The sequence below is a fragment of the Paroedura picta genome, chromosome 1 (genome assembly GCF_049243985.1).
Source record: "Paroedura picta isolate Pp20150507F chromosome 1, Ppicta_v3.0, whole genome shotgun sequence".
Lineage (NCBI taxonomy): Eukaryota > Metazoa > Chordata > Lepidosauria > Squamata > Gekkonidae > Paroedura > Paroedura picta.
In genome coordinates, this window is record NC_135369.1 from 64,116,572 (window position 1) to 64,132,417 (window position 15,846).

At 41.7% G+C, this 15,846-nt stretch overlaps 1 protein-coding gene and 1 long non-coding RNA gene across 7 annotated transcripts in view; one reads left to right on the forward strand and one right to left on the reverse strand.

Moving 5' to 3' along the window:
- The window catches only part of LOC143839167 (calpain-13-like), a 132,238-nt gene that overhangs the window by 112,980 nt on the left and 3,412 nt on the right, over positions 1-15,846 (forward strand). For 4 of the 6 annotated variants that reach the window (XM_077341002.1, XM_077340995.1, XM_077341001.1 and 1 more), the window contains 7 exons: positions 322-379; positions 2,555-2,628; positions 4,705-4,773; positions 4,995-5,073; positions 10,676-10,792; positions 13,139-13,194; positions 15,599-15,652. In XM_077341002.1, coding sequence (XP_077197117.1) covers positions 322-379; positions 2,555-2,628; positions 4,705-4,773; positions 4,995-5,073; positions 10,676-10,792; positions 13,139-13,194; positions 15,599-15,625 — 480 coding nt within the window. In that variant the 3' untranslated portion in view covers positions 15,626-15,652. Of the gene's footprint in view, positions 1-321; positions 380-2,554; positions 2,721-2,798; positions 2,973-4,704; positions 4,774-4,994; positions 5,074-10,675; positions 10,793-13,138; positions 13,195-15,598; positions 15,653-15,846 lie in introns of those variants that run through there. The other 2 variants (XR_013231656.1, XR_013231652.1) reach the window with 2 other exon arrangements.
- The window catches only part of LOC143839218 (uncharacterized), a 121,154-nt gene that overhangs the window by 52,454 nt on the left and 52,854 nt on the right, over positions 1-15,846 (reverse strand). The gene's annotated exons all lie outside the window — the stretch shown is intronic.

Genomic DNA, 15,846 nt, shown 5'->3' on the forward strand with positions numbered 1-15,846 from the left:
GTTTCTCTGGATTGTGCACTCTTTGCCTAGTACATTTTGTTGGAATATGCAAGATTTAAAAAAAAAGACTTTTTGAAGAATATGCAGCACTTTTTTATCCCCAACTATTCCCACAGAATTCAGAGCGCCATGTATGATCTTCCCTTCCCCACGTTATCCTTAAAACAACCCTTTGTTAAGCTGAGAGAATGACTAACCCTAGGTTACCCAACAAGCTTACATGTAGTAGGGTTACCAAGGTCCCCCACAACCTATTTTAAATGTCTAATAAATGCACTGCATCATATCACTTATAATCAGTTTTCTTATGTTCTCTATTAGAGTTCCTCCCTGGATGCTTCACAATTACAAAGGATCCTCAATGATGTATTCCTGAAAGGTAAAGTTCATTTTTATGGCCATATTTGATTTTTAAAGTTCTCTTGTCCTCAGTCCAGTGCCCCCTGGTCTGCTATTTTTCATTGGGGACTGTATTTTGAACTGAGCAATAGTTGAATGATTCCTAAATGATCCCTGAATGATTCAGCAGTGGAATAGGCTGCCTAAGGAGGTGGTGAGCTCCCCTTCACTGGCAGTCTTCAAGCAAAGGTTGGATACACACTTTTCTTGGATGCTTTAGGATGTTTAGGGCTGATCCTGCGTTGAGCAAGGGGGTTGGACTAGATGGCCTGTATGGTCCCTTCCAACTCTACGATTCTATGATTCTAAAAGCTGTATCAAGCCAGTCACTAACTTACTCCACAGGAGCCAAGGCCAAATTAGGAGTGCCATCAGCGGGCCTATATTTAAGATGTGTCATAAAGCAGAGGATGGAGAATTCATAATGAAAAAGGAGAAGAAACAAAGAGATAAAGGGATGAGCTAAACCTTCCATGTACACTGCCTAACTTCCGAGAACTACTTCTCCCAGATTTGTTTCTCTTAGCTAGGATCATATCTAAAATTGTAGCCCAAGTGAGACCAATGGCCCCAGAAGGACAGACTGAGGTGTTCCACATGGCTGCCATTAAGCATAAGGCAGTTGGCTCTACGTATGCTATGTTAGCTTACAGCCCCATGGAAGGCTGTTGCACAGTGACCCAAATTAATCATTATGCTGGTTGTAAGTAGAACCCCATATAGGAAGAGAGTGGTAGCATCATGCCGTAATCTTGATGTGTTCAACAAGTTTATTTATTTATTTGTTTATTTATTTATTTTTATTTTTATACTGCCCTTCCCTATGGCTCTGGGTGGTTTACATAAAACATTTTTGAACATTCACATAGAACACTATCAAAATCAAATATAACAGTATAACAATAACAACAACGTATCAACTGGAACAATTAGAACGGCACTTCAACAATAACTTGACAATCCCTCAGTAGGTTCGGTCCCTCAGTCTGGGGGGCACCTGTAGGTGTTATGGCTCAGTCGGCCCCACCAAATGCCTGGTGGAAGAGCTCCTTTTTGCAGGCCCTGCAGAATTGTGGAAGTTCCAGCAGGGCCCTGATCTCTTGGGGGAGCTCGTTCCACCAGGTGGGGGCCAGGACTGAGAAGTTCCTGCACAGTACAAGATAATTTGCATATACTGAGCTGGCACTTCCATTCTGTGAATGGTGCAAGATCCTAGAAAAAGATCTTTGTTCATTCCCCTTGCAGATCTATGTGCACAACCCTTTTTTTTTTTTTAAAGCTAATCATGAGGGAAGGGTGTGGGGTGTAGCTTGGGTACTGCAGTAGGAAGGGGAAATCAGTAGAACCAGCACCTCCCTCTACTATGACCTTTCCTACACTTTACTGAATGACTCACAAAAGAGGTCATTCAGGGGACAATTTTTGCTTATAATCCATTCCCACTGCACTTTTCCCACCCCACCTCCTATACGGTTATTGAAAGATCCCTGATCTTTAAGAGAAGCTTATGGGGAAGATGGGACTGCCGTGGAAAGGGGGAGTGGGCAAAATGACATTCCACAAATTTGTTCTGTGCATAGGTTCCAACCCACTGCATTATTCCTATAAGAGAAAATGTATGACACTCCTAAGAGGCACCATAGATCCTAGACAAAGATTCCCTCCAAGGAGTCCCCTCTAAGCATTCAGCCTCAGCACAGCATATAAAAGTAAACTGCATGACTTCCATGGCTCCAAGTGCCTCCAAAAGAACCAGGGCACCTCCTCTCAGTGCCCCTGACACAAGCAAATTAAGCCCAGATGTTCAGTGCTTCTTCAGTCACCTCAAATGCTTCAATGATAGGTAACATCCTATGTCAAGAAGTCATGTTAAAGAAATTAGCATATGCATTCCATTTCTAATGTGAGGTTTTGTATTTGGGCACAGACTCTAAGTACAAAACGCATACTGGTAACAAGTGCATTTGAAAACAGGGCTAAATCCTTTCCCAGTTATTCCCCTGTTCTGTTTGCAAAATATCAGTTGTGAAGGAGCCCACAGTGGAGGCCTGCCCTTTCCAAAAACCTGGGGTTAAGAGCAAGTCTTTCTGCCACTGCTACCCCCCTAACCTCCTTATTCTTTGTGTCTTTTGCCTTCTGATTTATCCATTTATAGATCTAATGGCCAGTCTGGGAAGCGGAGACAGATTCAACTTCGATTCATGCAGGAGCCTTTTAGCTCTGATGGATGTATCTTTTCAGCAAATGCAATAAACCTCCCTTATGCTGCCCTTCCTCGCTTTGAGTTATGGCTGTGCTGAGCTTCCCTTTACTGGAGCTTTGTGAGTAAATATTTACCATAAGGTCTGCCCACTACATATGGGGGGAATCTATAAACTGCTGTGCTCTCCTCTCTGCAGACCACTTCTATCAGATGCTGGGGGGAAGAGAAAGAGTCTTCAGAATGTCAGTCCATTCTCCACACAGGGCTGCCAGCCTCTAGGCAGAACCTGGCGTTCTCACAGAATTGCATCTGATATTACAACAATAGCCTCTGCTAGAGGAAATGACAGCTTTGGAAGGTGGACCCTCAGGTATCACATCTCCACTGAGCTCCTGCCCTTCTCCATTCCCCACACTTCATCTTCTCCAGGAACCCTGCACAAATCTCCAGGGATAGGCAACCCTGCTGTAAATTGTTCATTGCAGACCATATTAATTTCAGTCTCCACCTTCTCCACCCAAGAAAACCTTATCCCACAAGGGAAAGCATACACATTTCCACACTGTTTGCACTCTCCGTTCATTTCTCAAACAGAGTCACTCTCTCACCACAGAAATGCATAGATATATGTTTACTTTCAGGTTAGATTTCCCTCCCCTCTGTGGATAATTTCTCCTTATACCTGGGAGATGAGGAAGAGTCACAAACTAACTCCCAAGTACAAACATACAGACTTAAGGGCACTGCCTTCATTATTCATTACAGCAATTAAAGCCTCAGAAACATGTCAGATTGATGTGTCTCTTTCCAAAGGACCACTGGAGTGCATTGATATGGGTCAGGACATTCTAGGGTCAAAATGCAACCAAACCTTAAGGGTTTTTTAAGCCATATATTGGGGCACATACCTGACAGGCCACTGCCTGAATGTCCCACAACTTGTGTTCCATGCCTGTACAAGATGATATAAGCGGCTACCATGAATGGAATTTCTCAACCGTTTCTTGATACATAATTATTTATGATCACCAGATCAGTCTGCTTCCACTTCTCATTTTGAAAAGTTGAGGTTCCCTTACTGAGGAGCTGAGACCCCTTATATTTTTGCTCCAGCAAATCCCAAGCAGTAGACACATCCTCATGAGAACCTTCTGTGGAAGATCAAGCTGGGAATGATTGAGCCAAGGCTATCATATGAGCTTTGTGGCAGAAAGAAGAGTAACTCTCAAGCAGCATTACACCCTTCTAAACTTGTTAATGTTAGTGACCTTAGAAGGATATTGGTAGTGCCCAACTCCTGAGTTCTAATCTAACCACTATATCACTCTGGCTCTCAAGATTCCACTGAACCTCCTTAAAGATTAGGGGAGACCTAGCAACCCTAAGCAACTATGCTCCAGGTATCTTCTTTTGTAGAGTCTTATAGAAGGAGCAAATCACATGTCTGAAAGCTCCCAAATGCCCTGCCTGTGAAAAGCAAATTTGTTATGCAGATAGATCCCAGCAAGGCCTTTTCCATAATGCAATTGTTTCTATTTGCAAGGAATATTTCTTTGGAATATTTGCAAGGAATATTGCAAGGAAATGTTCCGACATCCAATATTCTACCTACAGTAAAAAGCAGTCTTTCTCAGCTTTTTTACTGTTGTGAATTCCCTGAAACATTCTTCAGGCTTCGAGAAGTGGTATGATCGTGCAGAATATGTTTGGGAACCCTTTCTTTCCCACCCCCTCCAGGCCCATCATTGGCCATTTTGGGAGGGGGAAATGGGTTGACATGATATATATGGTCATATTACCTGATAAATATTTAATACATTATACAATATATTAAAAAGTAATTAACTTCCACCCATTCGGGAAACTCTTCCAGGGCCATCAAGAAACCCCGGGTTTCATGAAAGCCTGTTCTAAAGAGTTACCCCCATATTGTATAAATGTGCCATTATATTATTAGGGAGCAATAGGTTAGAGCTAAGGAGGCAGATCAAAGGACACTTCCATTTAGTACCAGTGTCCACTACCAGCCCAAGTTCTCTATCAGCACATATTTGTGTACTGAATTGAATTAAAACTTATTTAAAACTTGACTACACATACAGTTCAAAGCTAATGGAAGACTCATACTACAAGAGTTTGAGCCACTGTGGAGGTATCTCAACAAGTACAAGGTCTGTGTGAGTTTATACATCCAAATTCTCAGTTGTTCTGTATTTCTGTTTCATACTGTTAAATAGTTAATGATCCTGAGTTCCTGAATGGAGCTTATTACAGAAAAGAAATTCCAGATACAGAGTTGGGGGAAGAGGGGGAAGCATTTTGTGATATTTCAGAATAACAGTAACTGGATCTAGGAATTTCCACTTTTAAAGCAAGTGCAAATATTTTCTAGGAGATTTTTAAAAAGGAAGATGAAAATAAATCTGGATTCCTGGACATTTCTTGTTTGAGAAGAGTAACACAGATGGCAGGTATGCTAACTTATTTTGAACATAGTTTCAATTTTCTACTGGACCCTGATTTTATTGTTTCAGTTTTCAGTTTAATTTTGAAATGTGGTGAATTTTCATGAGAAAGCTTCTAAAAGAAATGCCAGCTGTACTCAGAGGTCATTTGAGATCAACATTAAACTGACATGAGCATGTACTGGACTTTTCTCCCTGTTCTTATGTATGTTTCATTCATCTGTCTTGCGTACAGAATCCTGATTACAAACTAACTTCACTTATCCATAATGTATGAATGCAAGCACAGGGGTTAAGCTGAGTTAATCCTCCTCATACATATACATTTTGGATGGTAAACCTGGATTAATTCCTGTTTAGGAGAAGCAAACTAGCTCCCTGTTACCCATCTACCTGCATTTTTACTGCACAGATAAATATAGTGTTTTGTAATGAATGTGAAAATGAAACTGATTTGCCATTTGAACAGCTTATGGTACAAAAAGCCCATGGCTTTTCTTTTTCTTTTCTTTCCTTTGTTATTATAGTGTTGCTTCTATTGGGTCCACTTTTGCAAGGCAGCCAATATTTTCCTAATAAGGCCATACGCTGCTTTCCTCAGGGAGGGGCAGAAAAGATCTGGCTTTTTTTGATTGACAGCAAGATGTAGCCACTGGGATTATATATGTGCCTGAGGTATTCCTATCCTGAAGGATATTCCTTCCTCTCTCCTCCCAGTGTTTGCACTGCTTACCAAATTCCTCCTTATGATCTATATGCCTTTGCTGCTCTCCATAACATATCCCTTGTTCAAGAAGATCTTTCAGGTCTTCCAGTTGCTCTGCCCTCCTTGTGCACACAAATGCTAATGCCTTCTCAGTCTGTCTCTTCCTCATGCTACTGCCTTCAAGCTAAGTAGCTCCAATGCTGAATTCCCTCAATGGGCACTTTGGTCTGTTTCTGTGTGTTTTGGAATTTTACCAAACAAATCTCCTATAGACTTTAATGGGAAATATGAGTGTATTTTGTTGCCTCTGAAATGGGAATCCCTTTATTCTCTGTCTGGAATTTGGGACTATGTCTAAGTGAGGGCTAAAATTCCTCTATGTTCTTTCTGGTTTGGAGAGAAAACCATGAATGTTCAGACTTAAGAAGGGGTCCTCTATTGAAACCAATGAGGACTAATAAAACAGATTTATGAAAATGTAACAGCAATAACAAAAGAAATAACAATGAAACGAAACCACATGAAACAACCCAATAATGAAACAGTCTTTTGGACTTGCTAAGAAAAAGGAAAGTAACAAAGCAAACTCCCATGCACAAGTCTAGTTCATAGTGACATCTGCCGAGCAAAACGGGGATTGGACGCTCTCTTCCTTCCCCACCCCCAATCCTCAAACAATTGTTTTTCCTCATTGAATATTTTCCTGCGTGGATATCTATATGCAGCCCCTCACATTGCACAGAGGAAGCTGTCGTCCAATAATGCTGCCTTAGAAATGAGCCTTTTAGATGGTTAACTGGGTGTTTCAGTTGCACTATTATATTTTTGTTCTCTTCTGTGAGAATGGGGAAAGTCAAAGTGTAATCAAACAGCCTGAAGCTTCATATGGTCCTTGGGGGCAGGGAAAGGGAGTGGAGGTTCTAAGGCCCCTGGAGGCAGAAAGTCCAGGTGGGCATTTGGAGGCAGAGGAAAGCTAGATGCTCTCAGTGCTCCAGTGTGGAATTTATCATCAATGTCCTGCGTCAAGGAAGATGCAAGACAGGTATCGTGATAATAAAGGCAATAAGGTGTAACACTGGGAGGGAAATTGCTTGCTGTGCAGACTTTAAAGGCAAAACAAACAAACATCACAAGCACTGAATTGAAGGAAGGGGGGGGGTGTCATATAAATACTGCATGGTCAGCTTCTCTTACTCCACTAGCAGAAATGTAGCAGAATGTGTAATGTGTAAAGGACACAATACTGTTCCCCAGCCTCCCCCATTAGGTTAGCTAGTTTGTCTCTCTTTCACGTGAATTCCCTGCATATGAATCAGGCAGATTTGCTGCCCCGTTACTGATAATTGGATGTCAAGTGTGTTGCAAATACCTGCTGCTCTCATCCCATCTGTGAGCTTTCTTGCTCTTACCTGTGTCATTTATTATTTATAAAACATACCGCAGGTTAGAAGCAGACCATAAAAACAGCTTTAAAAAGACGGGACTCCCTCAGTTGGAAAGCCAGGGCAGAAAAGGGAATGTTGTTGCCTGGCACCTAAAGGATTGGAATGTGGGTGTCAGGCAGGAGTGTGCGTTGGATCCAAAAAATAGTCAAAATACCTTATTAATAATTTCTGGCTATTCTTTCAGCTGGATATAAATTGGAGCTGAATTTTGGCTATCTGAAATGGCCTAGCTGAAAAATTCTGACAGCTGGATAGCTTAATTTAAATGAGATGCGGAGTTCATGCAAAGTTTGCAGAAGGCATTTAAAGGGGCCATGTTCCCCTCCTTCCACGGAAGGCAATAGAGAATGGGGCCCACAGAACTGGACCTCCTGCTCCAATCTTTTTGAAATTTTGGGGTTCTTTTAGGAAAGGCATCTGCAGCTGTGCAGCAAATCCAGTGCCTCTTTTTCAAAAACAGCCACCCATCGAGCCCCAGATACCCCTGGATTGATTCTCCACTATACCCTATGGGCAGGGGTGGCCAAACTGTGGCTCTCCAGATGTCCGAGGACTACAATTCCCATGTGCCCCTGCAAGGGGCTCATGGGAATTGTAGTCCATGGACAACTGGAGAGCCACAGTTTGGCCAGCCCTGCAGGAACCACTGACCACATCAGCATTGGGATATACCTGAACCTGAGAAAATATCATTTCTGCCTTACGTTTTACTAGCCTTCAAGCCCATTGCATCCAGGAATGCAATGGGTGCTAGCAGGGTGCACCTCCAGAGGGGCCAGCCAGCGGCAGACCTATCGTAGTTGCAGTGGGCACAACAAGTTGGCGGGTGGTGGGAAGGTGTGCAGCATATGAGCGGGACGTTGCAATGGCAGCCAGCGAATGTCCCTGTAGCTCGTCGGGCTGTTGCACATTGGGTGAGGTGGCAGCCCTGCTGGCAGGTGGGCCAATGGCCACTTGCAGGCAGGCTGATTGGCGGGGAAGCATGGAGCTACGAGAGTGATCTCCTCGTCAGTCAGCCAGCGTCTGGCCATGAGGTGCGTCAAGTGCCTTGCAGCCGGCTTCTGGAGGTGGGCCCGTGCATGCAGAACCTGGCGGTATCCCCGTCAGCGATCCGCCCAGAGTAAAGGTAAAGGTAAAGGTCCCTGTGCAAGCACCAAGTCATGTCTGACCCTTGGGGTGACGCCCTCTAGCGTTTTCATGGCAGACTCAATACGGGGTGGTTTGCCAGTGCCTTCCCCAGTCATGACCGTTTACCCCCCAGCAAGCAAGCTGGGTCCTCATTTTACCGACCTCGGAAGGATAGAAGGCTGAGTCAACCTTGAGCCGGCTGCTGGGATTGAACTCCCAGCCTCATGGGCAAAGTTTTCAGACGGCTGCCTTGCCACTCTGCGCCACAAGAGGCTCATTCCGCCCAGAGTAGCTTTTCACAAATATTAAGGCAAAAAATGGTTAAGATTTGCATACCTCTAGTGCCAGGTGAGGCTCAAGGGGGAGGCCATTCCAAAATGAAAATGCCTCCTCTCTGTCACCACTTGTTGTGCCTCTACAGAAAAAGGATGAGAGAGCAGCGCTTGGGACTAGTGGGCATGTGTTCTAGGACTTATCTCTTTGCTTCTTTGATGACTCCAAGATACTGTTGTTTCCAGTGATGGTTCGTTCTGACCCAGGAGGCACATATAGAATCCTAGCACCATAGAGTTGGAAGGGACCTCCTGGGTCATCTAGTCCAACCCCCTGCACTATGCAGGACACTCACATCCCTATCGCTCATCCATATATCTTATGGTGTGACAAACACTGCTTTGAATGTCAGTGGGAATTAAATAGAATGATCTGACACACACACTTTCCTAAAAATAATCATAATAGGAGCCCTACAGAACTGGGCCAAATGTGTAAGTATTCCGGCCTCCTGCTTCTAAAAATAGCCAGCCAGCTGCCTCTGAGACTCTCATAAGCACAGCATGAAAGGAGGCTTCCCCCCCTGCTGTTTTTTCCTTACAGCATCTGAACATGGAGGTTCCATTTAGCCAAGCACTATTGTAATTATTTGAGGATCATGCATTTGCTGATATTCTTTTAAAGTTGTTTAAGCTAGTCACCATAATCACATCTCGTAGCAGGACATTTAATAAATTAATTACATGTCGAGTACTTTGCATGAACGTGTTGTTAGAGTAAGGGAAAGATGGAAATGCTTTAAATAAATAAGCAAACCTTGTCACTTCTGAACATATTACCAAATCGACTTCATTGATTCTTGCCTACATGCCCTTAAGGTGGCTCATTATATTAAAGTTGGAGGATCCCTGGTTCTAATGGATTAACTGTGGATTCAATCAATGCTTCCTGAAAGCAGGAGAACAGGAAAAATGGAGAAAACAATGGCTCACCAGTCCTTAAAAGGATTGCCTTACCTCTATGAACAAAGATAAGATCTCTTTGCTTATCATTAGAGAGCCACATTATTTGTGTGTGTGTGTGTGTGTATGTGGCCATACGATAAGCAGAAATCTGTCCCCTGAAGCATTTCTGTGCCTGGAAACTTTCCAACCATCTAGTGATTTCATTGTGAGGTTGGGCATTTATGGCTTGCCCAGAACCACAGAGGATGGGGCTGGAGCTCAATGGCATTTCCCCCCTTCTAGGAAATGTCTTTAGAAATTCTAATAAATTAATCATTGCTATGGGCCCAAGATAAAACAGTTTCATTTTTGAAATGCAACACACCTTACCCATAATTATATTAAGATTGTACAGAGGGGGTGGTCTGTGCTTTCTCAGCCTTTATTTTATTACATTTCTTTACCTCCCTCCCTTGCAGCTCAGGGCGGTTTACATTATAAATTCACAGTTCACAACTCCATTTAATTTTGGTACATACAATTAAACTCATTAAATTGTAAATTTGTAAAACTCGTAACTTGTAACATTGTACTATTACATTGTAACTGAGGAAGTGTGCATGCAGACGAAAGCTCATACCTTGAATAAAAAATTGTTTATCTTAAAGGTGCCTTTGGACTCTAAGTTTGTTCAACTTGTAACATTGTAATCATTTAAACTGTTAACTATATAGCCATATAAAAACTGTTAGACATCATATGCAGCACTGTCTAAGGCTGTGGAGTGAAGCAGACCACGGTTGAATAATAATAGCTCATAAAACAAAGCTCCCAGTAGTGGGGAAAGGCTACCCTAGATGCTCAGAGGTAATCTGGTCATTGAAAATATTATGTATATGCTATTGTTTGTGCGTGTATGTGCATGTATAGGATAATGGGCTGGGTCATACAGTAGTCATGTGCCTCCTTTGGTTGGTGGGAACTGCAAAAGTGGCTCTTCGCAATCTGCAGGGTGAGTATCACTGATCTAATTGAGCACAGTTCTCTATAGCTGCCAAGCATTATTGGTCTGTATACTCTCCTTTTTCAACTCCCCCTCTTGTTGCCTGTAGGCCTGAGTGTGGATGAAAAACTTCTTCAGCTAATGACCATAAGATATGGCGACTCCTCCATGAGGCTTGGCTTTCCAGATTTTGTTTGCTGCATGATTCGCTTTGAGACCATGGCAAGTAAGTCACATGCTATGCATTGCAAATGCTTTTTTTAGAGAATAGCTTGCGAGAAACAAACTAGCTTACTTTTAAGTTCCATGAGCCAGCAGATTTCTGGGATCGCTTGGAAGGGCCACAAAACAGAATGCAAACTGCATAGTCTACATTGTATTCCTCATTTGGATGTGCTCCTGGATGCACGCCTTAATGCACGTCTGATTTATGTGCACAGTTTTAACTCCAGCAAATGGTATGGATGCATGTCTGCTTCTATACAATGTTCTCCTTAGCTGGGTCAGGAGAATGGAACATGAAACTTTTCCTTCCACACTCACTATTTGGTACTAAGGATCCAGCATAATAGAAGAAAGATTCTTTTAGCACTTAATTCATTTCCTCATGCTGAAGTGTACAGATTTAGGATACTGGTTTATCTCATAAATTAGCCAAAACAAAAACCCTTACTGCACAAGGAATTTGGCTCAGCTCAGCGCTCGACTGGTCCCAGGCCTTTTACAGCAATAAAAGTTCACATTGTATGCATAACTATCCTCCTTTTCTCCCCTCTCCTTTGATCATAAGAAGAGCCCTGCTGGATCAAACCTGTGGTCCATCCAGTCCTGCATCCTGTCTCACGCAACAGCCAACCAGTTGCTCTGCTTATTGTAGTTTGGATTTAACAGGGTGCCTAGAAAAATTTACCAGATAATCATTTTAGGTTGAGAAATGAAGAAGCAAAGCATCTTTACATTTCCATGAGTTATTCATCTGATCATGTTAAATTTTCACACGCTCCTGCTTTAAGGAAAGCCAGTTAGATAAAAAGCACCTTGCATGATTAAGTGCTAGAACAAAATGGGACTCTTTTAAAGCTAAGAAAAGTGATGTCGCTATTCCAAATTTGCCTAGAAGAAGCATCTCAGAATCTGCCAATACCTTTCAATTATTATTTTACTGAAAGCTTAAAATGCATGACACATTTCTTGAAACACTTGAAAGTGCTGCCTGTGGCATTTTCTCAGGAGATGGTTGCAGAGCTAAATGGGAATAACGGACCGTGTGCCACTAATGTGAATGGAGAATGGCCAGGGAAATAAATAAATAAATAGACAGATGGGCTCATTAAAACGATTATTCATGTTCTCTGGATCACCATGAGCTAATAATACCCAAAGCAAAAAATATCTCACTCTTTATCATTCACACTAAAAAAGAGGTGGAAAAAAACCCAGAGATTAAATCACACTTAAGACCATAATATTCATGCACCATTTTATGCTGAGGTCATTAGGTTAAGTCTGCTAGATTTGCAGTTTATCACCAGGAAGTAGAGTTTAGCCTTGATTGTAAAAGCTGTGAATACCCTTTTCTGAAGTCCTGTATAAAGTTTTTAATCTTTCATTTGTGCACACATTGGATAACGAACTTTCTGCACTTTAGAAGTAGATTTTCTAATTCGCAGAGGAAAATCCATCTGCAGCAGCACATTGAAAGTGCATTATTTGACATGTATAGAATGAGCCAGTATTTTCAAGCAATTTCTAGTAATTAGACACATAAAAGCATAGAATGTTGTTCTTTCCTCTAATTCCCCCCTTCCTTGAAGGATTTTGCATGCAGAAATAATTTGTGCTGCATCAGCCTGATAAAATGTACTGTTGCACGATGACAGATACGGAGGGATTCCTTTACTTTCATCTCTCTTGTGGAACAAGAATGACCAAAAAAAGGCACAGTCAGAAGAGAAAGGCTGCCTTCAGATGTCACAACAAGCTTCTGTTTGTTTGTCATGGGCATAAAACTAACTTCATGGTGTACCTGTGCATTCCCTCCAACACCCAGCAATACCTACGCTAAGCTATACGTGGGCTCAGACCCAGTGGCAGCATTCCAAGAAATCGTTAACATGTGTTTCATGTGCAAGCAAGTGCTCTGATTAAATGAGAAATTGTGGCAAGTCGTTAAATTATGCATACCTCTTATTAGTACTGAGATTCTGGATGTGAGCACGTACACATCTTTAGTGATCCCTCTTTGACATGTCGTCTCCAGTAAAACATTGTGCTCTAATCATTAGTTACAGTTTGTTTTGAGTGTGTGGGAGAAAATGGCTATATTTTATTCCCATTGGGGTTCACTTTCCACACTGCATTGTTGATACTTTAATAATTTTTTTCTTACTGCTTGATAGAAAATCTTAACAATGTTTAAAATTTCAAGATGTTACTTTATTCATTTTGGAATTTTAAAATGTTATTGCCTACATGCAGTAATAAATTAAAGAAAGAATTGTTTCTTTTTCAATCGTTTCATACACCCTACTTGTTCATTTTCATAAAATGAAATGTATTTTGTACTCTCCAGAGGCCTTTCGCAATTTATCTGCAGGTGGGAGACAAATCTCTTTCTCTGAAAATCAGGTGAGTGGTTCTTATTTCCTTTTCATTCTTTCTTGCTTTCCTTCACATTCCTTTGTTTTCATATTTGGACTGAAAATCCCTTAACCTCTCAAACAAAACAGAACAACCTTTTATATACATTCATTTATAATCAACTGCTTTGTGAAAGATGGTTTAGGAAGACAGGACTTCTCTTAGGCACTTTTATCCCCCCCCCCCCAATTAAGAAAATAGTGCTACAACAAAATCACTATTGTGCTATTATAATCCAGTAGGGTTGCCAGGTCTACTGATCTGGGAGGGAATCCCCATTTTTGGGTGCACCTCACACCCTCGAATTCCCCCACCCCAAACTCACCCCAGGCCAGAAGAATATCACTTTTTAACAAAATGTTCTTACATCAATGGGAAGTGATGTGGGCATGACGGGATTGTGAGTGTGGAGGGGGGGGGTTGTTTTTTGGGCAAAACTGTATGGTGCCAAGTCACTTATGTAAAGCACCCCCCATCCCCTACTGGCAGCGGGATGCACCCTATAAACCACTGTCTGAGAGTCCCAACCCATCCAACACCAATATCCAAAAATCCCAATAATACTTTTAAGCCACATGTTAACAATAGTTCTTGACTCCCATTTCACTCACCCTTTACCAAGAAGTTCTCAGGAGGGCAGTATCTTGGAGGCCTGCTGGTAACCAGAAACTACCCAGCAGCACTGGCTATTGATGCAGGGGACACTCAGCTTGGATTCAGCCAGTAGAGATAAGAGGTGTGCGATCACTTCCTGCCTGCTCAGCCAGTAGCTGGACCCGAGAGAAGATGATCCTGCAACATCTCAGTTTGCTACTGGGTAATTTTATCAGCTTAGTTTGTTCCTGATGATTGTCAAAGAACATTTGGACTGAGAAAAAAGGTCCAAATGAAGAGGCTAAGCTATGCAGATAGGAGTGGGTTTAGTAGTTTCTACTGGGTTATATGGAACAAGCTGGAACCACAGCCAAATGAGAAGAAACCTGATCAGTGGTCAGATAATGTTCATACCCTATGTGCTCCACTTCCAGCAGAAAGCGAAAATCCACAGGGAAGTGGCCCAAGTATATGGGGAAAATCCTTTCATACAAAGAGTATCACTCCTTAGTCAAAGAAAATGCTGTCTTAGGTTCTACAGCAAGCTTGAAGGAATTCCTGTTCTATAAGCCTGAAAGGAACATTGAAAGAAAAAAAACAGAAACTAAGTACATTAAGGGGAGTAGAATGAATATCTGGGCAGGAAAATAAGCAAACTTCAAGCACTTTAAAGAGTATCAACAATCCAACCAAATGTTAAGACTCCATACCAGAAAATTATTTATTTTATTGCTATAACCGCCCCTCCCAGCATAGCTGGCTCAGGGCAGTTTACAACATTTTAAAACCATACAAAGTTTTCAATAGCCATCATAATAGCAATAAACAATAAAACTGATGAGGCCAGCTGATATCTGTTGAGGTTTCTAGCTTCCTGCCCGCTAATGATTTCTTGAATTAAGGGGGGTGTATTTGAACATGTATTTGTATGTGAAAAATCAACTATTCCAGGTGTCCAGAAAATATGCAAGTTACACCATTTGAGAGGGAATGCCAAAGGCAAAAGAGAGACCTACATGCAGGTCTATGTGGCCATCTAAGTTTCTTAGCAGCAAATAATCCAAAAGGGGAAAATAATTTAACCAAACATGTATCAGCAGATGGTCCACAACTCACTAGGCAGGGTAGATAAAGGACAGGTGAAAACTTCCTTGCAAACAGATTTCGGTCTCAGTCATAGAACAGACAGTCAAGTTCAAAAGCAAATATTTTATTTCCAGGGTTGGAACAAGGAAGACAGAAAAGTGGGGAGGGGTCTGGTTTGTGATGTAAATAAATAAATAAAAGCAAGAGAAAAAGGTGTCATTGAATCATAGTTACAACCCAAGGAGAGAAATTAATTGGGGAAATTGGATGCAATAAATATCTATATGGTTAATGCTGATCAGTTACTGAGAGTCCTTGATTAATGACTTGATGGCCAAGTACTGGGGGAGGCAAGGTGGAGATTCTCCATGGAGCAACCTATTCTGCTCCATTTAGGATGGAGAGATGGCACGTGCCTGTACTACTTCTTTTCATTGTTGTCCATTGTCATGGCAATGGATTAAAACCTGTTCACAAACCTGATATGACATGCAGAAGCAGGGTGATACCAGCTTCATCATGGAAGGTGTATGGGGCAAAGAAATGTAGAAGTTGCGGTTTAAGCAACTATAGTTGGGGGAACCACAATAGCAATAAATAAGGTTGAAAGTTTTGCTCCATTCCTCCAAAGCTATATTCTGCCTGAAAAGCAAAACAGGTGAACATCTGGTACAGAACACTAAAATTCCTTTTTTTCCCCCCTTTCTCCCAGTGGATGACAATAATCATGTATTGCTAAGGTGGAGATACGGCTGTATAAATGCTGGTAAGAATTTCCCCAAATGTTGCTATAGAAAATAAATTTTTGCCATGAGCAACTTGAGAACTTGAAATAATACCACTACAAAACATATACTTAAATTCAAATCCCACATTTCATTTTCTCTCTAGATTTCCTATAGTCAGCAAGCAATTTGAGTTCTGGGGCCCCATGACTAAATTTAATGAATGGATAATGCA